Raw genomic sequence first — 23942 nt, 5'->3', positions numbered from 1 at the left:
TCTGTTATAAAATAATTTTAATTCTAGATTATTTGACCTATATTAAAGTTTGAGAATAAAGAATATGATGTTTCTTATTAAATGACGTATAGATAAAAGTGAGAGGATGGTTGAGGGTAGAATGGAGAGAAATTTAAATGAGAAGTGATTAATAGAACAATTAGTACTATATTGTGATAACTATTTTATGATAAATTAAACCTATAAATATAATTATTATAGGACGGAGAAAGTAGTTTTTTTTCGTTTGGTTTTATACGTGCTTCAGATATTACTGGTGGGTGTGTGGGTGTTCCTAATGCTACATGCAGCAGCGGCCCATTTAGGCCCAAGAGTTCATCGCGAATCGTCGTCTTCTCTCCATTTCCCTTTGCCACGAACAAATTCCAGAAACACCCTCCCATATCCCTCGCGGCGGGCCAACGGACGGGGCCACCCCACGGCTTCGCGGCAGATCTCCCTCCTCCTCCTCGTCCTGGGCGGCTCCGGCGGCGTCGCCGGCAGGGGAAGCCAGAACGCGATGGATCTGTGGAACAAGCTGCGGAGCCTCGACGCCTACCCCAAGGTGAACGAGGACTTCTACAGCCGCACCCTCTCCGGCGGCCTCATCACCATCGCCTCCTCGCTCGCCATCCTCCTCCTCTTCCTCTCCGAGATCCGTACGTCACGCGCCACCTCCCTGATCCCTCCCTCTCCGCCTCAGATCCCCCTTCCGATTTTTCGGGTTTCCGCCTGCCTTGGGTGTGGGGGCGCGGTGGCTTTTTTTGCGGATTGGTTCCGTTTGTTCACGTGTGTTAGGGCGGGTGCGAAACGGGAGGAGTCTGTTGTTGGTTGGCCGTCCGATCGAGTGGGAATTGGAAATAACGGGCGGATAATTAACAGTCCAATTTAACATGCATTTGAATCGTGTATTCGTATTGGTTAGAAGGTGGCGTGAGGAATTAATTACATGAAGGTAAGAGGCGCTTGGTGTGGAGGGTACGGTAGATTAGTAGGATGTATGATCTAGAATGCTGTTGATTTCAATTGCCATGCTATGGATCAGTTGGTGTTATCACTTGTCAGAGTGTTGGTATTTGTTTCATTTTGCAAGGATGTTTTTGTGTGGATTTAGTGAGTCATATGTAAATTGTTCTGTTATGCTAATATCATTAATGTGAAGAGCCATGGTTTGATTAATTTGAGAGCATTTCATGTTACCATTTCTAGTTCTTTTTTTCTGATGGGTAGATTAATTGTTATTTGCCAATACTTTACTAGTTATTTCCTGCACTGAACATTCTTAACTTTTCTGCAGGGCTGTATCTATATTCTGCTACAGATAGTAAGCTCACAGTCGATACCTCAAGAGGGGAAAGGCTACACATCAATGTTAGTGTGGATGTTCATTTTCATTTTCCCCGAAGTTTCCAATTTTCTTGTATTGCTAAGACATTTTGCATCTCCAGTTTCCTCTTGTTAATTTGTGCCCCTCCATGCATGTATTCCTATTTGGAAAGCCACGCTCTTGGGCATTTAGGCTCCATCTATATATTATATTATTAAGACAGGCTTGATAGGAGACATCATGTTCCTTGTAGAGGCTAGAAATTCCCACATTAATCGGAGGAAAACAAAAAGAGAGTTAAATAGGAATACAATTTAGAAATAACTGAAATTCGGAATTAGAAATAAGGAATATTGGAATAACAGTCCATATAGAACCCAATACGAGAATAATTAAAATCTCTACTACTTAAAAAGACTAAGATGATTCTGTCGTCCATCATTGACGTCACAGCGCCTCACGCGCATTCGCGTCCAAGTCGTGTGCGTTTCAATCCTGCTGCATGGCACCGTATCGATTTAAAGGATTTTTCTTTTAAATAAAAGGGGAAAGGAAAACGTGGCAGGAAGACTGCCTATGATAATCTGAGAGCAAATCAGGAAAGAGTTCCAATAAAAACGACTTCACGCCAATTGAATCGTCACCCAATTTCTTGCTACGTAATAGGAGTTTTGGGTTGTGCTTTTATAGAGAATTGAATCGGGTTTTTTCTTAAGATTGGTTTGAGATATTCTTGTGCCTTTCATCCAGAAAAGTAAGATATGCCCCGGTCGATGATTGGCGATTTATCTGTAGCCCGCTTGGCTCTGTAGCTCCGTATGCATGCACATCCAATTAAGCTCTCTGATGCAAAGATGGACATGTTTATGAGTAGATTTTGGGATTTCTCCCTGATGTGCAATCATGCCAAAGATGTCTAATCATTTAAGATTGATCGTAAATATTAATTAGTTTCTCCCATTACAAAGCTCGGGCACATTTGCTAGTTCCAGTCTAATTTATCTTTCTTTACTCTTCTAAAAAGAGGAGTTGAGGTGATTGGTGTGTTCTCACCCCCACATTATAAGATCTTTAGTGGTTGCATATACGTGGTAACAGGATATTTATACGTTCTTTGCATTTTTTTTATGTGAAAAAAAGGCATTCCATGGACGTATGCGCTAATTGGTCTTATGTAACCATGTAAACAATCTTGAGGTCCGAGGTTTTTTTTTTTGTATGTCTGTAATCTTATGTGGCCACTGCACATGCCATTTTCTGCAACTAGTTGAGGAATCCTATACTTATTGTTAATTTATGTTGCTGCACTTTTGCAGTTTGATGTTACGTTCCCAGCTCTTCCTTGTTCACTTGTTGCTGTTGATACAATGGATGTCAGTGGAGAGCAGCACTATGATATAGTATGTACGACAGTTTTCATCAGTTTCCTTATTATATTATATATATTTTGATCTGTTTTAAAAAGTGCTTCCCAAGCACTGTATCACATAATATTCTACCTGAGGTTCCAAACCATCTGCTTTGCAGAGACATGACATAATAAAGAAAAGAATTGATAATCTTGGTAATGTAATTGAATCAAGAAAAGATGGAGTTGGTGCCCCTAAGGTATGTTTTCTTACTTTTAACTTGAAAAGGTGTACAGGTGAAACTGTTCTGTTTCTTTTTCCTTCACATTCATCACCATTGGAACTGTTCACTAGTTTTTATCTTAGAAAATTTGAGATATACTTTAGTTAGCCAATTAATTTTATAACCAGACCTTGAACATTGTGGTCTGTGATATTTTTCTTTTACTCTGGAAAATAGCTGGTCCTATTGTGCTTCCGTTATAAAATTTTGGCCTTCATAGTGCTTGCATGCAGCCAGGAAGTTATTTTAGATTCTTCTAGTTGTTATGACTATTCTTGTTGTGATTTTCCAGAAAAACAAGCATAGGTTATTTATGCTGCCACTTTATTTATGTCAGTAACCTCTATAGAGAAACAAATTGAATATAAATCCAGGCATACTGGCATGAAGGGATCGGTATAATGGTTGTGAAATATGCTGTCAAGGATAATGTTCTTATATCATATCCACGCATAGTAGTGGTGTACTGGCATGAAGGGGTTGTCATATTATTATTCCTTACTGTATGATGGGTGTGCGCTATGTTGGCAAAAACAATATTTAACTTTAACTAACTTGAATCATGGAACTCTAGATTGAAAGACCACTGCAGAAACATGGTGGAAGACTTGACCACAACGAAGTTTACTGTGGATCTTGTTATGGTTCTGAAGAGGTACCTTGTACACTTCTCTAATACCATTATGTTGAGTTTGCCTATTTTTATTAATGTAACTATTTATGTATTTACACCTATATTATTTGCAACACTAATTTTTATCCTTCCTCTTCCATTGAAATTGTGAGAAAAACTAATATTGTTTTTATTAATTCATCAGTCAGATGATCAGTGCTGTAACTCCTGTGAAGACGTCCGTGATGCCTATCGGAAAAAAGGGTGGGCACTCACCAATATAGAAGAGATTGATCAGGTACTACGCACTTAACCATTTTTCTTCACACTTACAAGAGATTGCATAATCTTGTTCAATCTTCCTGCACATGGTTCTTAGCAAAACTCGTCCATGTATTGCCCCTTGTCATGTGTTTGTCCTTGGTCTGTTCATTTGCTAACTAGTCAGTTCTTGAAACAGTAATTTGTGGTTGAGCATTGTGTTTCCTTATCACCACATAGATCAATATAGAATATTACTGCACTACTATCTTGATGTCGACGGCATGTTCATTATATATTTGTGTAATGAATTATATTGGGAGCCATGGCTTGTACTGCATCTAGCCATATGCTAGTAAGTAGCCTGCAACCCAATTGGCAATCCAAAATATGTCTATAAAAGTTAAGTTTGAATTATAGCCTCTATCATAATGTTGTTTGGAAAAAAAATCTGTATTAATTTTGATCAAACTATCTTATAGCTTGCACTTGATTTTCTCTTATGTTGCAAAATGCGATGTTTGGTCATTTTGTTGCATGCAACATGAATATGTTAACAAATTAATGCAACCCATTTTGTCTTCCTAATGAACTTATTTAAGAGTTTGTGCTGCCTGCTGCCTGCAACCAATGCATGCAGACATCTTCTCTATCAGTTTTATGCTTCTATCTTATCCTTAATTGACTTATGTTCCAGTGTAAGCGAGAGGGCTTTGTTCAAAGGTTAAAAGATGAACAAGGAGAAGGTTGCAGCATTCATGGATTTGTAAATGTCAACAAAGTAGCTGGAAATTTTCACTTTGCCCCTGGGAAAAGCTTGGACCAATCATTCAACTTCCTTCAAGATCTCTTGAACTTCCAACAAGAAAATTACAATGCAAGTTGATTTTTTTTCTTCATCCACCTTATTGAACCATTGATAATACTGAGCATAAACAATTAAACATGAACTTATAATGGTTTTACTGAAACAGATAAGTCACAAGATAAACAAGCTTTCCTTTGGGGTAGAATTCCCTGGTGTTGTCAATCCTCTTGATGGGTATGTTTGGAATTTAGAGAAGCTATATCACATCTCTCTTTGGTCCTTATTTTCCATGTTCCTGATTTCCTGTGTATTTCAGTGTAGAGTGGATACAGGAGCACACAAATGGATTAACAGGAATGTACCAATACTTTGTCAAGGTAATATTTTTAGTATCTAGTCACGTTTTTCTCTTATGGGGAACTAGTCATGCTATTTAATATGGTTGCACAATGTCATGCTGTTGGCGTATGAAGAGATGTCATGCTGCCTTCTTTAGTTTATGTGCCTCTTTTGTGCAGGTTGTTCCCACAATCTATACCGACATTAGAGGACGGAAAATCAACTCAAATCAGGTAAGCAACACCGTTCTATAACATACTTTATTCTGAAGCCAAAACTTTTGATTTTAATTCTTTTTTTCTTTTGCAGTTTTCTGTGACGGAGCACTTTAGAGAAGCAATTGGCTATCCCAGGCCTCCGCCTGGTGTATATTTCTTCTATGAATTTTCTCCAATTAAGGTGAAGAATGGATATACTGATTTTATGTAGTCCTTGAAGCATTAGGTAGCGATATTTCTGTGCTGTCTATTGATTAGTCTGTAACTATGCTATCTAGTCTACTTAGCTGCATGCTTTAAAACCACAAGCATATGCCTGTATTTGTTTCCTGAAAGCATCATGTCAGTTTTCTAGTTACATGTCAATTTGTTTAGCTCTTAATACATACAATTAGTCAATATAGGCTATTTAGCTGTATGCTCGGATGATCGTCACAAGCATGCCTGCATTTATTTCCTGAAAGCAACGCATTTGTATAAGATATTATGCAACAATTACCATCTTTGCCTGCATTCTTCGTCCTTTAGATTGAAGTTATGTCATTTGCCTGATAATTTGATTGTTCTTTGGCAGGTTGATTTTACTGAAGAAAATACATCGCTTCTTCACTTCCTGACAAACATATGTGCTATTGTTGGAGGTCTGTCATAGCTCGCAAACTTGTTATCTTTTTGTGCTTTCCAGAAAACATAAGCAATAGACTGATTTTTGCATGAACATATTTTCCAACCCATCTTTCAATTGCAATCGTACAGGGATTTTCACTGTTGCTGGCATCATAGATTCTTTTGTCTACCATGGTCATCGTGCTATAAAGAAAAAGATGGAGATCGGAAAACTTGGATAATTCCATATTTAGCATATACCCTGTAGGATCATAGTTTGAATTGAGTCGACTAATGCTTGCCTGAGAAAGGTACGAAGTAAATTCAGGAGGAATTTTGGCTAATATGTTGTAATACATTTTCTAGCCGCTCAGACTTTTGCTGATTATTCAAGCCTAGAGCATAGACATGTTTGTATAAGCTGTTGCATCGTCGTATTTAACTGTGTTTTGGGCTAAATGTACTGTAACATATTCATAAACCTTGCAGAAAGATGTATTTCGCTCCATCCCCAGTTGCCCACCCCACACCGTTTTTTTTTTTTTTTGGAAAATTTCATCCATACCACAGACAATTTGGTCAGTAGCAATAAATACCACAAAATTATCCCACATCCGTTTTATACCACAACTCCGTCAGATTTGTTTCAAAAATACCTATCTTTACTTCTTTAGTCCAAAGAGTACTTTTCGCGGAGATGCCACTCCATTAATGTGGTTTGGATGAAATACTACTCACTAGGATGCAAAGGATAAAATGTACTAAGATGCAAAGAATAAAATGCCACTTAGTAGGTTACCTTCAGTATATTTTGCCGCTTTGGAGTTGCAAAATCAAAATACCCCTATATGTGGAGAGAGTTGTAAGATCAAAATAGCCCTAGATGTGGTGCGGGGATGATAGGGACAGCATGCGAGCGTGGGCGGGCCCTCCAGCACCGCTCCATAGGAGGCCATGTTGAAGAGTGGTCTTTGCCACCACCCCCGCCGTCTTGTAGAATCCACGCACTACCCTTTCTCGCCTGCTCTCTTCCTATGGGGCTGCGTGCTCCCTTCCTTTTAGCTTGTCCTCGTCCTCCAGCAATGTCGTCTTGCGTGCTCGCCGCCTTCGATGCCACCTGCACACGCGCATGTCGTCCTCGTGGCCCTGCCACCAGCGAGCACTCCAGCACCACTGTCCAATTCGGTCTCCCTTGACGCTCCCCTATTCCTTCCTCTCTCTATATCCAAGGGTATTTTAGTCTTACAACTCTCTAAACTAACACAATATCCTAAAGATAAACCACTGAGTGGTGGTTTATCCTTTGCATATTTCATCAAAACCCCGTAAGGCCATGGGGGCATATTGTCCTTTTTCTTACTTTTTGGGCTTGTTTACTGGAGCATCTCCAATAGATTAACTAAATCAGGCTCTCCAAACATCCATATAGCCATCTCTCTATCTAATTTGGCAAGTTTAACTCGTTACTCACTCCAACAGCCTCTCCATCTACGCTCTCCATTCTGAGTCTATGACAGTGAGACCTATATGCAGTCTTTTCACCATATTTCCAACTACAATGCCTTCAATATTCCATCCTTCAGCGGCAACAATGCTAAGAAGAGGGGGAGAAGCCGATGGTGGTGGTAGGCAGCGAGAGGGATGGATAGCCAATGGAGGCGGCACGTAGCAAGAGAAGACGAGAGCGGCAACAACAGCACCAACTATGACGGCGGTGGGCTCATGAGGTGGGGAGGTGAAGCTGTGATGGCTAGCGACGGAAAGAGCGAGCGACCTTGGTCGGCGGTAGAGGTGCACTCACTTGGTGGGGAGGCGGAGGCCTGACGACTATTGACATCGGAGTAACGAAGGAGGGTGTTGGCGAGCTACCCAATCGGTGGCGTCCTTGCTATCGAGCTGCCCCGCCAGTGGTGCCCTCCCCACCTCACTGTTGAGTCGCCGCCCCATCCTCGCCGTAGAGCCGCCCCGCCACCCTTGCTGTCGAGCCATGCCACCACTACGCCCTTTCACCCTTGCCCTTCCCTTGTCGTTGCTGCGCTGTCTCGCCCTAGCTCCTCCTCGCCATCGAGCCACCCCGCCACCCTCATTGTTGAGCCGCGTTGCCACCACGCGCTCTCGCCCTCTCACCTCCCTTGCCACTGTCACACCCTCCTGCCCTTGTTCCTTCCTCGTCGCACCCGCTGTTGCGCTCTCCCGCCCTCGTTCCGTCTCCTCCAACCACGGGCAGAGGCCTGTGCTGGGTGGCCGGCGCTGTGGAGCCCTGCTGGTGGCTGCCTGGCACTCTCAATGGGAAGGGGGCAAGACTGCAGGAGGGCGGAGAAAAAGAATCATGGGGCCCATGGTTGACCAGTGATGTTGGGTGGCCAAATTTGGTCAGGGAGGGAAGAGATTTGGCTAGGGAGAGGTTGTTGGACTTGGAACACTTTTTTTATAGAGTTGCTAAATTTTGGCTTAAAGAGACACTTGGAGAGGAGATGCTCTTTGTCAAAGTTACCAATTTTTGACATTGGTAAGGTGATAAACTAAATAAGATTTTACCATTACAATACCAAACTCTGTTAAAAATGAGTAATTCTACAAACTAACTCACATAACACACCAAATTATTGTTACTTCTGTCCATAATAATTGTATTTCTAGGATTTGAATTTGTCCCAAAAAATTGTTACAATAGAGTACTAATGGTCTCATTAATCACATCACGTTCAAATTTCTTTCTATTTTACTCAACTACCCTTCCACTCTTATCTATACACCATTTAATAAGGAGTATCATAGTCTATCTTTTCAAACCTTAATATATGCTAAATAATCTAGAATTATAATTATTTTGGGACGGAGGTAGTAAGATATTAAACCTAACATCTTCATATTTTTAACCTTCTCATAATTTGATATTGCCCGTCTTTAGCTTTACTAATAAATGGTGAGGTTTATTTTGGTAACAGTAAACATGTACTACCTCCGTATTAAAATATAGCAATATAGAATGAGATGAGATATATCCTAGGACTATATATTCATAGTCCTAGTTGTTACATTTTAGGACGGAGAGAGTATTTTTTTAAGCAAGTTTACTGGGAAGCTTTGCAAATACATGCGGCGTGCACATTGGTCCAGACCAAACGAGCAAATGTTCGATGTACTCAAGCCAAACGGGCAGCTGGCTGAAACTGTTCCTGCCAGCAAAGCCAGCGGCTGAACGGCCAACCAATGCCGCTCTGCACTGAACTCAGCATCAGTCGCGCGGGCCAGAGCAAACGTTCTCTCTCGCACCGCACGTGGCCTGACCCCGCCCACGTCGGCGGCCGTCCCGGACTCCCCCCGGTCGTGCGCGCCCCGGAGAAATCGCGACAGGGAGAGCCGCACCGCATGCGCCCCCGGCCATCCCATCCCGTCGCGCTCCCCGCCCGAGCGATTCCTCCCGATCGGCCGTCCGGGCCCCGTCCCCCTCCGTCACAATAAGTGCCCAAAGTCGACGAGGCCTTTTTCACGTGCCCGCGACGGCGACGCACGCTCCCCCCCCCCCCCCCCCCCCCCCGGTTCCCCCGCCCTGTCGCCGCCGCCTCCTCCTCTCGTTCCAGCGCGCGAGCCAGAGAGAGAGAGAGAGACGGGCCACGGAAACGGGTAGTAAACCACGAATCATTCCGCCCGCGAAAAAAACGATTGGCGACACCGGGTGGGCAGGCAGGCAGGCAGGCAGGCAGGCGACCGGATGATTGATCGTGTGGTTGATTGATTGATTTCAGCGACCGAGACGAAGGGAGGGGAATGTGTTGATGTTGCTGGGTGTCGTGTCCAGGAAAGACCCGGACAGGAGGAATATTAAGCGCGAAAAGGCAGCCGCTTTGATTCACCAACACAATGATTCCAGCGACCCATGATCTGTCACTCTGCCGGACAAACTGCTCACTCCTCCCGGGTAATAAGGCTAGCCTACACTCTATTACTCCTAGTGTGTGTGTTCTTTTTTGAGATTATACTTGGCGTAGGTGAACTGTCCCGGTCGGACCATTCAATGGGGATTCTTTCATTGGCAAAAAAGGACGTCTTCTCTCAACAGTGATAGACTGATAGTACTATACGAGTACAGAGTATGTATACAAGCAGTAATGTGGTAGTATCAAGTAGAGTATATACTTTGAAAAGGTTGTGTGACCACTCCGGCTGATTGCTTGAGCTTGGTGCATCTCATGGAAAGTGAGTTTATGTATTAAAATGGCTATTGTTCGAAGGCGAAAAGCAACAGACGAAATTGTCACGAGGATATGATGTGTTTTTTTTATCAGCTACTACTCTTCAGATAATGGTTTTCCTGTATAACGAAAACTCTTCGGATAATGGTGATAAGCTCTAAACAAACGAGAGTGCATGCATGCACGCAGGAATCGTGGTAGTTACAGAGCGTTAAATCGGTACGGTTTGGTTCCTTAAACTATTTTATAGCCCGTCTCGTACAAGGTTATGGGTCATGACTGTGAAATGCTCCGGCTCGAGAAATTCAGAGATGGGGCATAGCATCTTCAGTGCGGCTCTCTGCTCCACAAAGCCTGAAGCCGATATAGTACAGAGAAAAGATGTGCTCTTTCTCTTTGATGGAAGCATCTGGTGTTTTAATAACATCCGATGGTACGCGAGATTTCGTCTGGTGATGCTGCTTTAGGAGCTCGGAGGTTAATTAAGTTGAGGCAGGCCCCGGGAATTGCCATCGTGGGCCATGTTCTTGTCCCCGTTAGTGGACAAGATGGTTACATCGATATTCTGTCAATGCTGGTGTTCCAGAGTCCAATCCTTTAGTAAGTACTGTAGACAAGTTGTGATCAACTGATCAGGACAGGTTCAGAGACAACTATGCAGGAATTATCCTCTCTTTATTGGATTTATTTATAACCTGATATTGGTAGATATTTAATCCTTTCTTTTTTAGGGGGAATAATGTTAGTGGACGAAAATATGTCAAGCATTTTTCTAGTCATTTGTCCCTTTTGACAAGTTAAAGATCTCAACTTTATGGAAAACAGAAACATTCTTATTTTTTTTATAAAGTTCATGATCTTAGCAAGAGAAGAAAATTAAAGGATATATTCGCAACAGATCAAAGAGCAATGACTAGGAAATCAGTCAAGATCTTCCCCCATATCTCCTTCTAGATCCAAAGTTTTCAGGATCATTCAGGTTCCTACCATCTTTCAGGTGCAAAATACCTTTCTATTGTGATCACAAGCAAATATGCATTCTGCACAAAGTCACAGCAAGCCCCAGCAGATTCTTTTCTCTTTCCATTGTTGATATCAAGAAGCAAAGCGTTTCCTACCCTGTAAACCTAAGGACTCTTGAAACCGAAGAAAACAAAACCAAAGCCAATTTCTTGATTAATCGCCAAGGCAAGGCTAAATAACCCTTTATGTCAGGGTTGACCCAAACACCTCACCTCATGAAGGAATTCCAGAGCAGCAACACAACGGCACGTAATGCCAACGGTAAGAACAAAGGACGCCACTCTGGAGGCAATTAAAATTTTGCTTCCCAAGATACGGACGCCGTTTTTTCTACTACGTTTGATTGCACTAAACACAATACTTTAATGGCCATACGGCCATACAGGCGAATATCTTAATGGCCATATGGACTAATATTCCCCTAATCCTTCGTCACCAGTGGCAGGCAATGGCATTAACCGCATTGTCTAGTGGCAACGAGAGAAACTGATGTTGACTCTCTGATGAGAGAGGCAGGCCTGAACATGTCTGGATAATGCTCGCATCGTCACATGACAGTCGAACACGACCGTTGAGTGTGCTTAGTTACCTTGGATCTAAAGCCATTTCAGGCTGGCTTCAACGCTGCAACGCCTGCTTGATTGGATCGATGCAGATACTACATCTTCTTTGACGAGAGATCCCATGGTTTTAGTGTCCGTTGCGATGGTAAATCCAACACAGTGTTTGGTTCTTGATGCCTGAAGAAGCAGCTGAAGAAAACTGAGGGGAGAAGGATTTACAGTGTCCTTTCAAGACGGCTCTGAATCTCAGTATCTGAATCTGATGATTCTGATCACCTAACATTCGTTTAATTAGTTGATAACTTGATTATATATTACTAACAGCTTTTACCCATCCATGATGCTGTACTATCTGATTCTGATTCTGATCTCTGAGCCGACCCACAGCTGCAGTTTTGTCATTATCCAAATGGACTCCATCAAAGATCACATCAAAGGCCATAAGACAGGGACATCAGCAAAAGCGATTGTCCGTTAACCCAACCACCGTCTAAAATGCCATATAGAATGATTTCGTTTCATCTCATCTCATTTGCCCCCAACACTTCACCAATAATCAATACTTATTAGCAAGGACACAGCACAAAACCATTAACATCACAAAAAAGAGAGGGAAAGAAATCACTAATAGTAATAAAGTTGTTATCAACAGGTTGTTTACCTTTCCTTCCGTCATAATTTATCTCTTCCTAGCACTCCTCCACTAGCTCCTACATAAAAGACCAGATTAATCAAATCCAGGGTCACAGCTGCCTCCATTACTAAAAAAAATTGTATCTTTAAAAAAAAGGGGAAAAAAATAGCGATTGAAGAAGCAATTTGTCACAAACAGTTCATGCTTCACCTAACGCGAAATTGGACAAAGTCCATCTATAATCACTAGCAGTAGTTGGTAACCGTGGACAAGAAGTATACAAGCTAATAAGCTATGGATTAGTATGGAATCATATAGCTGGAAACATGTGTTCTTTTTTTGCTAATCCCCTCCCTAATTGCCACACACATGCCATCTAGCTCAGAATGATACATGCAAACTCAGCAAATCATGCACATTTTTCTTATTTTCTCAAAGTTAAATGGTTGAATTAGTCAAGGACACCATTGCACTAATGCCAGTAGCCGTTGGAAGGGCAACAGATTAACAACAAGAGAGTACATATTTCACATGTTTGCAGCTCCTGGGAGACAGTCCAGATAAGAGCATCTCAACTGCCTTCTAGCATTTTGACAATGCCAACTTCTTCAGGCTCAATTATGGAATGGATTATACACTGATCACTCTCCAGAACTAAATTATCCTTAGCATTGGAGGTGCACAGAAATGTGCAGTATAGATTAAGTAATAAGACGATCCGAAATGCTGCGTAATTGCGCTTAATGTAATGCAGTATAGATTAAGAAAGCTTGTTCGTACCACTAAGTAACTGCAAGTTGGCAATGTACCATATATCGTCCGTCCCAATCTGGGAGCGTGCAAGAAAGAATCAACTGATGATAAATATGAAACAATTGGATTAGCATTATAATGATGGATCAAGTCACTGCTTTTCTTTCAGATAAGTTGGACATGGCAATGCAGATGTAGAAAGGGGAACAAGACTTAGCAAAGGGGGAAGCAAAACTGGTTACCCCTTAGCTCATCCATTTGCACATTTTCATAGGTGAAGCAATAGAAAGAAAAAGGAGCAAGCCAAGGCAATCGTGGAATTGCCAGTTTAACAAGAAGGCCCCACAGAGCACATCGGGAGATCCTAAAGATTGTCCCAAAATCCCTTGTTATCTTTTCGAACGGCCAAATCCCTTGTTATCCATTCACTATCTGTGCAATTTTCACCCTTTGTTCTATGGAAGGAACAAAAAAAATCCTTTTAGATAGGCACATGAACTGAACAAATGATGCAGTTTCACTTCTGAATTTTTAGATAATGGACATGGATTACATCTCCGGCTCTTCGGCTTCTGTTATAAGAAGCACAGCCATAAGTTTCACTTCAGAATGGCAGAGAGTTTCTCTCAAGAAAGGTGCAGGATTTGACAATGTGGTTGCTTAATTCCATTTTGTCGATTCATGAAATGGACAGAACCAAGTGAAGCATTCCAAATTTCTAATTCCATTATTTGTTGCGAGGATGATGCTAAGGCAGTATCGAAAAGTCGAGGAGACACACGATCGCTGTTACAACATGGACGAACACCTCGGTGTGCCACTGAATCGAGCTGAGCTGAATAGCTGATCAGCTGAAGCGAAGAGAGCAGAGCGATCTCTGCACGGGCCATGGTGGTAGGTGGCGATCTCAAGTTCTCAACTCTACGCTCTCAGAAGCCGTTCATCTCTAGCAGGTAGGTGCGGCGCTTGCTGAGCGCGCTGACGGCCTCCCTGTACGGGCCGTCGAATGCGTCGGCGACGAACTCGTCGAGCTCCTTCCTGCCGCCGCCGATGCCGCCGGCCTCGCCGACGGGCTTGATGACGACGAGCGTGGCGCCCTGGATCCGCGTGCCGTCGGAGAGCTCGAGCATCGGCGCGTACCGGAGCTTCATGTTGCAGGCGGGGACCTGGGTGCGGTTGGCCGCGGCGGCGGCGGCGAGCGGCTTGTCGCGGAACTCCCTGATCTGGTCGCGCCCCATGCTGAGCGTGCCCTGGCCGTGCGCGTCCGTGAGCGCCACCCGCTCCAGCGTGGGGTGCTCCTTGACGATCTCGCGGAGGAGGTAGTGCCTTGTGGCCGCGGCGATGAGGGAGCTGATGGTCCACACCACGCGCAGCTTGAGCCCGCCGTTGGTGTAGAACGACTCCGGGATGCTCCCGGTGTCGTCACCCTGCGAGGCCTCGCTGTCCCCGGCGGCGGTGGCGGTCGCCGCCGCCGCGGCGGGGGCGGCGGCCCGGTCCACCCTGGTGCCGCCGAGGATGACGCAGCTCTGAAGGGTGCTCCCGAACACGGCCTTCCACCTGAGCAGCACCCCGTCGTCGGTGCCGACGTCGGAGACGGGGAGCTCCATCCGGAGGTTCCGGATGCTGCTGAAGTTCTTCAGCACCTGCGCCGGCGAGTGGTGCTGCTGCGCGCCGCAGCCGCCGCCGCCGCCGCCGTGCTTCCCCGCGCGCTCCCCACCACCGCCGCCCCTGACCCCGGCGTCGCAGTGCCCGAACGGCTTGAGCACGGCGAGCAGCATCGCCTTGAGGAGGTGCGACAGCACCCCGCGGCCGGCGGGGCGCGGGCCGGCGAGGCCGAGCGCGTCGTCGGCGTCGGCCGCGTCGGTGATGACGCGGTCGATGCGGAGGCAGGCGTCGTCCACGAGCGGCACGAGCGAGTTGAACCGCTTGGACACGGCCGAGCACCGCCCCAGCGAGCGCGCGTCGGCGAGGCGGTTGAAGATGAGGAGCACGAGCGAGTCCGGGACGCGGTCGAAGTGGTCCTCCCCTTCCGCCTCCCGCGGCAGGAGCAGGTCCTCCGCGAACACCCTGTGCCTCGACTGCATTTTCGGTTCCGCGAACAAGGAGATTGTGAGATCGAAGAGGAGGAGGAGGGAGGGAGGTAGGTGCGGTAGGAGGAGGAGGCGAGTGAATTGAAGGGAGGAGGGCGGAGGTGGTGGGTTTATAAAGAGGAGAGGACGGGGCTCGCTAAACACCATGACTCGCTGTCGGGCCCTTGCAATCATACCGTTACAGATGCGGCCTCTCCTCTCCTCTGCTCGGCGTTTTTGCGTGTTGCCATTGTTTAATGGTCGACCAATTAGTGTGTAGGGCTAATGGCAACTAGCCAGCAACGGTACACTTTCCATCGGCAAGTTTATACTGGTGTGGTGTAAATACATGTACTCGCGTTCCTGCTGCATGCAGTCACCGCGCCCTACGTACGTGGCGAGCGAGGCTGTGTAATGACACTGTGCAACCTCATAACCGGTGGCAGCCAGACAGAAATGGCCTGTCTGTGTGGGAGAGCAGTGATAATAACACGAATGAAATCCGTTCTGATTTCTAGTGGCATCAAACTGGCTTCCGTTTTCCACGTTTTCTATGCAACGAGTTTTTCATATGGTCCCTTAGAAGTAACCCACTCTCCATTTCAATTTACTTATCAGTCTACGTGCTCCGGATTAATAATACTTATCATTTTATATAATAACACGATCTTAAAAACATAACTTTGACAACTAATACTTTCTATTATAATATATATAAAAATATCAATAAATATATAGTTTTATTAAAGTACTTTTTTAATACTAATCTACACATATGGTTTTTATATTCTAAGATAAATATTTTAGAAATTATTTATAGTTAAAGATTTTAAAGTTTGACTTTACCCTTATTTAAAACAACTAATATTATCAGTCAGGAGGAAGTAGTATTTAATTTTTTTTATTAAAAAACTTATTGTTGTCATATTGTAAAGCACATTCAGAAGTGTCTTTCCCTTCATATCTTTCATCATTGTAGCCATATTAATAATATTACTTCTTACCATGAGTTTTAATGCTGGCTCTGGGTAATATTACTTTTACCATGAGTTTTAATTAATTGTAATTTTTAACCAAACGTCCTATTTAGTGTGACAAGCAAATTGAAACGGACGGACTATATCCATTTATTAAGTTGTGGTATCTCAACATAAGTATGTATGAGTTGCGGCGCAAATAAACGCTATAATACGTGGTATGGTGTCTCTTTGATAATTTTTTTAAAAAGCTATTGTCAGACATGATACATCATGCATAATACCTCTAAAGCTCGCGTGTAAATGAGTCATTTGCATCAGCCTAACTAGAAAATGTAGCAAGCTAGCTTAATTTGCCAAATAAAAGTTTGCACAAAACTATTGCTTGCTAAAATCATACTCAATCAAACTATATATAGTCAATTATTATCCAAAAACACTTTTTTCCATTCTTTAAAAGAAAAGGGAGAACAACAGAATCTATGAGATCTAACCATGTACAACACTTTTGGGGATAAAGTCTCTTTACACTAATCATGCATATCATTGAATCAAAAGCAATTTAATATTCTGGCGTCACTGAAGTAGAATAGAGACGATAAGTGCATAATACAATTCTTTATTACTTGCAACTAACTTTTATATACGTATTAATTTCTGTTTTGTACTAATACATTTGAAAAATAAAACCTTTACACACATAGTTGCCATTAGAAATAAGCTAATATCAAACTTTTTGAACATTTAAGAACTCGAAGAGAAACAATCCAATCTGTAAAATATTTCCAACAAATATTCCTTGGACTGAAAATGTATACTGCTAACTGTCAACTGATTTTGTTGGCACAAGAGTTGCTTTTCTCATGACCGGTTTACTGGGCAGATATCCTGCTGATCAAGTACTATGCACGGCCGTGTACATTTTACAGAGTGGGCGTGACTTTCTGCATTGTACGTAGTAGCAGAAAAAAACTTACTGCTCCACGAACGGAACTACCGAAATCAAAGCAAGATCAGTAGCTTCATTATTTGTCCTATCATAAGGACAGCTTAAAACCAACACATTTCCGTCGTGTGCAACTTTAGTTCGATGTAATAGTACTACTTCTGCCCATATTACTTGTTTTGACTTTTTTACAATGTTTGATCATTCATTTTATTTAAAAAATTAGTACAAATATAAAAAATAATAAGTCAAACTTAAAATACTTTTGATAATAAAACAAGTCACAAATAAAATAAATAATAATTCTATTTTTTTTAATAAAACGAATGATCAAACATTTAAAAAAAAAACTCAAAGCGACAAATAATATGGAACGGAGGTAGTAGCTGTTTAATTTGTGGTCCTTCATCCTTGTGTGCTAAGGCTAATACACCATGCATGCAACTAACATCAAGGACATGTATGGTAGTCCTGTGGTGAGGAGAATTGCAGTTATTTTGCAATGTTAGATTTTTTTGCTTGTTCTAATCTGCCACCTATTATTGATTAATAGGTAGTAGGTATCTTCACTAATTGTGCGTCTCTCTGTCCTAGCTTAGGTTCACAAAGGTAGATGGGAGTAGGTGCTATGACTTATGAGGAGTAGGTTCAAGGTTTGTCTTCCCAACTGAGCATTTGTACCAATTGAACTTTGCCAAATGATGCACCTCTATCTCTATGGCTACCGTTATTTTACTGGGTTTTGCTTTCGGGGAATATTGGAGTTGGAAACAAAACCATATAGGTAGTTCTAATGTCTCTGTGAAACATGACAAAAAAAATCGATAGAAGTCATCTTTTGTTTATCTTGATTTCCCAAATGCTGATATTTTCCCTTCCTATGTAAATTGAGACTTGGAACTATAAATAAGCACAACAATGAACCTAATGTAGAACTTTTTAGATAATGGATTGAAAAGCATTATTGTTGTTGAAGTATACTGTACAAGTCCAAGCTTTGGATGAAACTAGCTTATACACTTGTAACAAAATATGGCATCAGGGTTAGAGGTATACCCCGCTCAATTCCTGGCCAGTGAAATCAAATAAAGGAAAGAAAAATCTAGGAGTTAATTTTCAAAACTAGGTGTAGATATTTTAAGCGATAACTGGTTTTACTAGGAGGATAATGCATGGATATACTTTCATTTTCTCATTAATTCTCGGTGCTAATTAAAAGTAACTTCATTGTGATTCGATTCCTAGGAAGTCGTCATACCAATTTTCAAGCTTCCTCTTAGCTACAAATGTTATGAAACCGGCCCTGAAATTCACACCGGAAAACGTCATAGGAGATCCAAACATGATGATGACACCGAAGCACGATATTTAGTAACGGAGTTCAGCCATAGCCTACATATCAGGGACATTGAAACAAATTCGTTGTAAGGGTGCACCTAAGAAATTTCTAGAGCCTGGACGAAACTTTGGGTAAATGTAGTATCCTTTCTAAACGCAGCTCCTCCCTCTTTTCCACCATGCATCAGTTATCCCACTCAGATGCCTAGAGTCACTAGTCTTTCGGCCTCATCTTTTAACTTATGTTTATGCTTATAAGTCAAAATTTAAATTTTTAACTTTAAATTTGGAGTTGATTTTAGGTTTTTTTTTCATCGTAGTTTATTTTCAGCATTTGCTTTTATATCGCTAAGAACACGTATATAAAAGTTTTATTTATAAATCATTTTCTATTTGTAAATATGTTGTTTCTCTTATTCCATCAATAAGCAAAACGATGGAGTACTTTAGCCTTTAGGTTTACCATGGGTTGGTTATCCGGCCTCAATCATCAAAGGAATTAAGAATACAATATACCACACCTGAAAACAATTTAAATGGAAGGGAAGATAACCTACCACGCTCGTGTGCGAATATATTGGCAACTTGGCATCCATGCACCGATAGAGGATGACCGTTTCAATGGGAGTTTTCCACTCCCGCACAGGCACCCACCTCGCAACCGAATCAATCAGTTGCACACGAGCGACGAGCTAGCGTAGCTGCTACCAGTTTGCAAGCATGCGACCATGCGTTCGTACCCAGCGTTGCACGCAAGGCCAGAGGAGAATCTAATCGACCACGTCCTAATAATGCGATGCGATAACATCATAACAGTATTATCACTAATCTTTCAGCTCACTGAGTTGTACATATGGTCCACTGCTGGTAACATGATTGGGAACCACCAAAAGGGAAGCATCACAAACAAACTTAATACTGCAAAGAATATGATATATATTCGTATTGATGATTGATCGGTCAGCCCATGAACTGTCCGTACTCGTGCTTAAGCTACCAATTGGTGCATTTGTTTTAATAAAAAAGTATGTGCATGGGTTTTGAATGTTTTGATACCATGTTGCTGCCAACTAGGCTCTTCCCGAGCTATAAATAATCATGGTAACTAATCATGGTGTTTCCCAAAGGTAGCAGCAGGAGCCAAGAAGGAGGAAGGAAGAAGAATGGGGCTCTCACCTAGAATGCTATAGAAAAAAGAGTCCATGTCGACTCCATGATGTGGATTGGAATCAAAACTAATCGAAGTTTAGTAGTTCACTTATTGTTGGAGCGTGTCATGATCTTGTGCCTAGGAATGTTTTTTAATGTGCCATTGCTTTCGTCTCCTCTGCTGGCAGTGCACCTAATTCTTCGATGGAGATTCGGATATTGGAGAAAAACCTTCCCACGGTTGCTTCACTGCACTACCAAGTGTTGTACTGTTATCATTTGTTAATTGCCAGGTAGTTATCCCGCTTGGATTTTGAAAAAAAAAAACAGAGAAGGAAATGATTTGTCGGACTAATTTGTAAATATTACTCAAACTATAAATATTTTTGCAACATTGATTGAGATTGAGATCCTTTAACTTACCCCTCTAACAAACCTCAGTGATCTACAATGATAGGGAGTTAGTCGGAGTAATTGCTTGTCATTCATCGGTTGGCACTGAGATGAGCTCATCAGTGTAAAGTGGAACACAATGTTAGAGTTATATTCTAGATGGTTTCTTATGCGGATACCCTTCGCTTTCCTCTCCCGGTTGTGATTCTATAAGCCGGTTCGAGATGGATACGATCGGATTCACGCTGCTATATGTACTGGCGTTTTCGGTATGAATCGATATTGTTTTCTGTGTAATTGTCTCACATGGTATCAGATTAGTTTCGATTCTCGCTTCCACTTTCTCGCCACGATCATTTCCTTTTTCGACGCGTGCGCCCTCTAACTTCTTCGCCGGTCTCTAACTTCTTCGCCGGTTCTCCTCGCGACGCCGCGATGTCGTCTGATGCGGAGTCGCCCTCTTCCAAAACTCCGCCGCCTTCGACGGGTTCTCTTCCACCAATGGCCACTGCTCATCAAGCCGCTGTTGATGAAATCTCCAAAGCCGCAGCTGAAGCCATCCGGGCTGCCTTCATCAAGCCGTCCACTTCTGTCGATATTGACCCTGTCACCGCCAGCAACGTTGCGGACTCTGCGGCGCGCATTGCTTCCGCCCGCAGTCCGTCTCCGACTTCTATCCCTGCTGGATACACTTATCTCCTCCGCACCGATCGACTCTTTTCCTGCGGCCGACTCGGTTTCTGGCTCTGCAGCTGCCCTAACCTCTACTGTGCCACCCACCACCACCGAGGTCCCTGCGGCACCAACCCTGCCGGCACCTCTTGATTTGGCCGCCCTCCTCGCCAATGCACAGCTACAAGCCGGCTCGGTTGCTTCTCTTCATGGCATCCCTATAGAGCACGGACCACGCCTTCCTATTGGCATACCTGTGACAGGCCATCTCACCGGCAGTCTACCTACCGTTCCTCAGGCTGCACCAGTACTAGATGCAGAGACGACTGCCTCTCTTCACTCCCAGGCTGTCTCTGTCCTAAATGTGAAGGCTCTCGTCCCTATTACTCTCAACATTGCCACAGCAAACTATTCCAAGTGGCGTGGCCTCTTCCTCGTCACGCTCGGCAAATACGCCCTCACCGACCACGTCTTCTCCAATGCGTTCTACCCCAACCATGCGCATTGGCTTCAAATGGACTGTGTCGTTTTGGGTTGGCTATATGGCTCTATCTCCGTCGATCTTCTGGAAACCGTCATGACGCCAAACGCCACCGCTCGCCTTGTATGGCTCGCCCTCGAGAACCAATTTCTAGGAAATCGGGAACAGCGTGCGCTCTTGTCAGCTGAGTTCCGCAACATCATCCAAGGTGATTTCAATGTCACCGATTATTGCCGGCATATCAAATCCATGGCGGATCGTCTTGCTAATCTCGGTGAACCAGTACGGGATCGCTCCCTTGTGCTATGCTTGCTCAACGGTCTCAATGAGAAATATGATCATCTCAAGACTCTCCTACCGATGCAACGCCCGTTCCCAACATTCATTGAAGCCCGCTCGCAACTTCTTCTAGAGGAACTCACCAAGTCTCACCGGCTCTCCAGCTCTCCGGCCACCGCCTTCATTGCCTCCACAGCAAGCGGCGGCAACCGTTCTGATTACGGGGGACTACTTAGTTATTCTTGACGACTGCTCCCATTTTGTCTGGACTTTTCCTCTTCGTCTCAAATCCGACACATTTCCCACTTTGTTACGTTTTTTTTGCTTATATAAAAACACACTTTTCCACCACCATCCGTTCTATCCAATGTGACAACGGTCGTGAATTCAACAACTCTGCCGCACGTGATTTCTTCCTCCGCAATGGCGTCTCCATACGGATGTCATGCCCTCACACTTCTCCTCAAAACGGCAAAGCCGAGCGCACGCTCCGTTCTCTGAACAACATTGTTCGCTCTCTACTCTTTCAAGCCAGTCTCCCCGCCTCTTTTTGGGTTGAGGCCTTGTACACAGCCACTCACCTTATAAACCGCCACCCCACTAAAACTCTTAAACATCACACACCCTTCTTTGCACTCTATGGAACGCACCCCTCATATGATCATCTTCGAGTTTTTGGTTGCAAGTGCTATCCTAACCTCTCCGCTACTGCCGCCAACAAGCTTTCCCCTCGTTCTACCTTGTGTGTCTTCCTTAGCTATCCTACTGATCATAAAGGGTACCGGTGTTTTGATCCTATTTACAATAGGGTTTACATTTCACGTCATGTGGTGTTTGATGAGCATTCGTTTCCATTTGCTGAAAAGCCTTTTGCTGATAGCTGTGCTGCTAATCTCGATTTTTTGGAGGATTTTTCTTTACAGGACCAGCCGGCTGCACCTCCAGGGTTTACTACCAAGATTCAGGATAAGTCAGTACAAAACCCATCAACTGGATCCTTTTCCACGACTGCACTACCTGCGCCAGCTGTTCCTCCGGGATTTCCTGCCAGAACATCGCAACAAATTATTCTCCAAGCGCCACATCACGCCAAAACTAGAACCAAAACAGCTCCGGCATCTCCTGGATCTCCCACTTCTCCCTCAAGCCCAACCTCGGTCGGCCCATCCTCACTCTATCAACCATCGCCACCATCTAGACCATCGCCAACATATGGGCCACTGCCATCAACTGGGTCGTCGCCATCCTCCGAGCCCAACTCGCCCTAGCCATCGCCCTCCACTTCGGATCGCTCCAATTCTCTGCCTTGGGTGCCACTGCCGCCTGTTGTTTTTCCCACGCGCCCACGGAGTGCCCGGTTGCCTGGTGTTCCTGCGCCTCCCTCAGGCCTTGGTGTGTCTCCTGTTATAAACACACATCAAATGACTACTTGAGGTAAAGATGGAATATTCAAGCCTAATAATCCCTGGAATTTACATAGTGGTTCCCTTTCTCCTGTACCTCGGACCTACAGGGCTGCTCTTGCTGATCCCAACTAGCGCGCTGCTATGGAAGATGAGTACACTGCTCTTATGGCTAACAATACATGGGACCTTGTGCCACCACTACCAAATGCCAATGTCGTCACTGGCAAGTGGATCTTTCGACACAAGTTCCAATCCGACGGTACTCTTGACAGGTACAAGGCACGCTGGGTTTTGCGTGGATTCACACAGCGTCCTGGCATCGACTACGATGAAACATTCAGCCCAGTGGTCAAGCCTGCTACTGTGCGTACTGTTCTCAGCATTGCTGTCTCTCGCTCATGGCCCGTGCATCAACTCGATTTGAAGAATGCTTTTCTTCATGGCACTCTTCAAGAGATAGTTTACTGCATTTAGCCTCAACAAATCACTTTATGGACTCAAACAAACCCCTCGTGCTTGGTACAACAGGTTCGCTATGTTTTTGCTGTCCATTGGTTTCACTGAAGCTAAGTCCGATACATCTCTCTTTGTCTATCGTCACGGTTCCGACACTGTCTATCTCTTGCTATATGTGGATGACATTGTTCTAACAGCTTCTTCATCTAACATTCTTCGTTGGACAATTACTTCACTACAAAAGGAGTTTTCCATGAAGGACCTTGGACCTCTCAATCATTTTCTCGGCATCAATGTTACTCCTCATTCAGGTGGCTTGTTACTCACTCAACGACAATACTGTCTAGAAATCTTGGAGCGTGCAGGCATGTCAGATTGCAAACCTTGTCTTACGCATGTTGACACTTCGGCCAAGTTCTCCGCTGAAGGAAGTCCGTCTGTCTCTGATCCAACGGATTTCCGTAGTCTCGCTGGTGCTTTGCAATATCTGACTTTCACCAGACCTGACATTTCATATGCCGTTCAACAAGTTTGCTTGCATATGCACGATCCCCGTGAGTCCCATCTTACTGCTCTCAAACGGATTTTACGTTATATTCGTGGCACTTTGGAGTATGGTTTACATATTCAACGATCATCGTCCTTTGATCTCGTGGCATATTCTGATGCGAATTGGGCTGGTTGTCCCGACACACGTAAATCTACCTTTGGATATGCTGTGTTTCTTGGTGACAATCTCATCTCATGGTCCTCTAAGCGTCAGAATATTGTATCTCGTTCTAGTGCTGAAGCAGAATATCGAG

General features: G+C 43.8%; 3 protein-coding genes across 3 annotated transcripts; 2 read left to right on the top strand and 1 right to left on the bottom strand.

The window, feature by feature from the left end:
* The first annotated feature begins 376 nt into the window (after positions 1 to 376).
* Positions 377 to 6312, top strand: LOC127768351 (uncharacterized). Its single transcript, XM_052293906.1, has 13 exons — positions 377 to 659; positions 1298 to 1371; positions 2644 to 2727; positions 2855 to 2935; positions 3534 to 3614; positions 3778 to 3870; positions 4531 to 4710; positions 4808 to 4875; positions 4958 to 5018; positions 5160 to 5213; positions 5290 to 5379; positions 5773 to 5839; positions 5955 to 6312. The coding sequence occupies exons 1-13, from the start codon at positions 521 to 523 to the stop codon at positions 6044 to 6046; spliced, it is 1164 nt and encodes a 387-aa protein (XP_052149866.1). The 5' UTR covers positions 377 to 520; the 3' UTR covers positions 6047 to 6312.
* Positions 6313 to 13681: 7369 nt separating this feature from the next.
* On the bottom strand, positions 13682 to 15186 carry LOC127765130 (F-box protein At5g46170-like). The gene has a single exon (XM_052289970.1). The coding sequence runs from the start codon at positions 15055 to 15057 to the stop codon at positions 13903 to 13905; it is 1155 nt and encodes a 384-aa protein (XP_052145930.1). The 5' UTR covers positions 15058 to 15186; the 3' UTR covers positions 13682 to 13902.
* A 5094-nt stretch (positions 15187 to 20280) lies between these two features.
* On the top strand, positions 20281 to 21523 carry LOC127765331 (uncharacterized). Its single transcript, XM_052290198.1, has 2 exons — positions 20281 to 20503; positions 20598 to 21523. Exons 1-2 carry the CDS (start codon positions 20281 to 20283, stop codon positions 21521 to 21523), a joined length of 1149 nt encoding a protein of 382 aa, XP_052146158.1.
* Positions 21524 to 23942: the final 2419 nt, after the last annotated feature.

The sequence above is a fragment of the Oryza glaberrima genome, chromosome 3, assembly GCF_000147395.1.
Source record: "Oryza glaberrima chromosome 3, OglaRS2, whole genome shotgun sequence".
NCBI lineage: Eukaryota > Viridiplantae > Streptophyta > Magnoliopsida > Poales > Poaceae > Oryza > Oryza glaberrima.
Note: the sequence above shows the minus strand (reverse complement) of the source record. Positions and strands in the feature narration are given on the sequence as shown.

Bases quoted from the DNA above. Each gene is read 5' to 3' on its own strand.
- LOC127765130 (XM_052289970.1), bottom strand. From the start codon at position 15,057: ATGCAGTCGAGGCACAGGGTGTTCGCGGAGGACCTGCTCCTGCCGCGG.
- LOC127765331 (XM_052290198.1), top strand. From the start codon at position 20,281: ATGTCGTCTGATGCGGAGTCGCCCTCTTCCAAAACTCCGCCGCCTTCG. The intron at 20,504-20,597 runs GTCCGTCTCCGA...CTGGCTCTGCAG, and splicing joins GCGCATTGCTTCCGCCCGCA to CTGCCCTAACCTCTACTGTG.
- LOC127768351 (XM_052293906.1), top strand. From the start codon at position 521: ATGGATCTGTGGAACAAGCTGCGGAGCCTCGACGCCTACCCCAAGGTG. The intron at 660-1,297 runs GTACGTCACGCG...ACTTTTCTGCAG, and splicing joins CCTCTTCCTCTCCGAGATCC to GGCTGTATCTATATTCTGCT. The intron at 3,615-3,777 runs GTACCTTGTACA...TTAATTCATCAG, and splicing joins CTTGTTATGGTTCTGAAGAG to TCAGATGATCAGTGCTGTAA.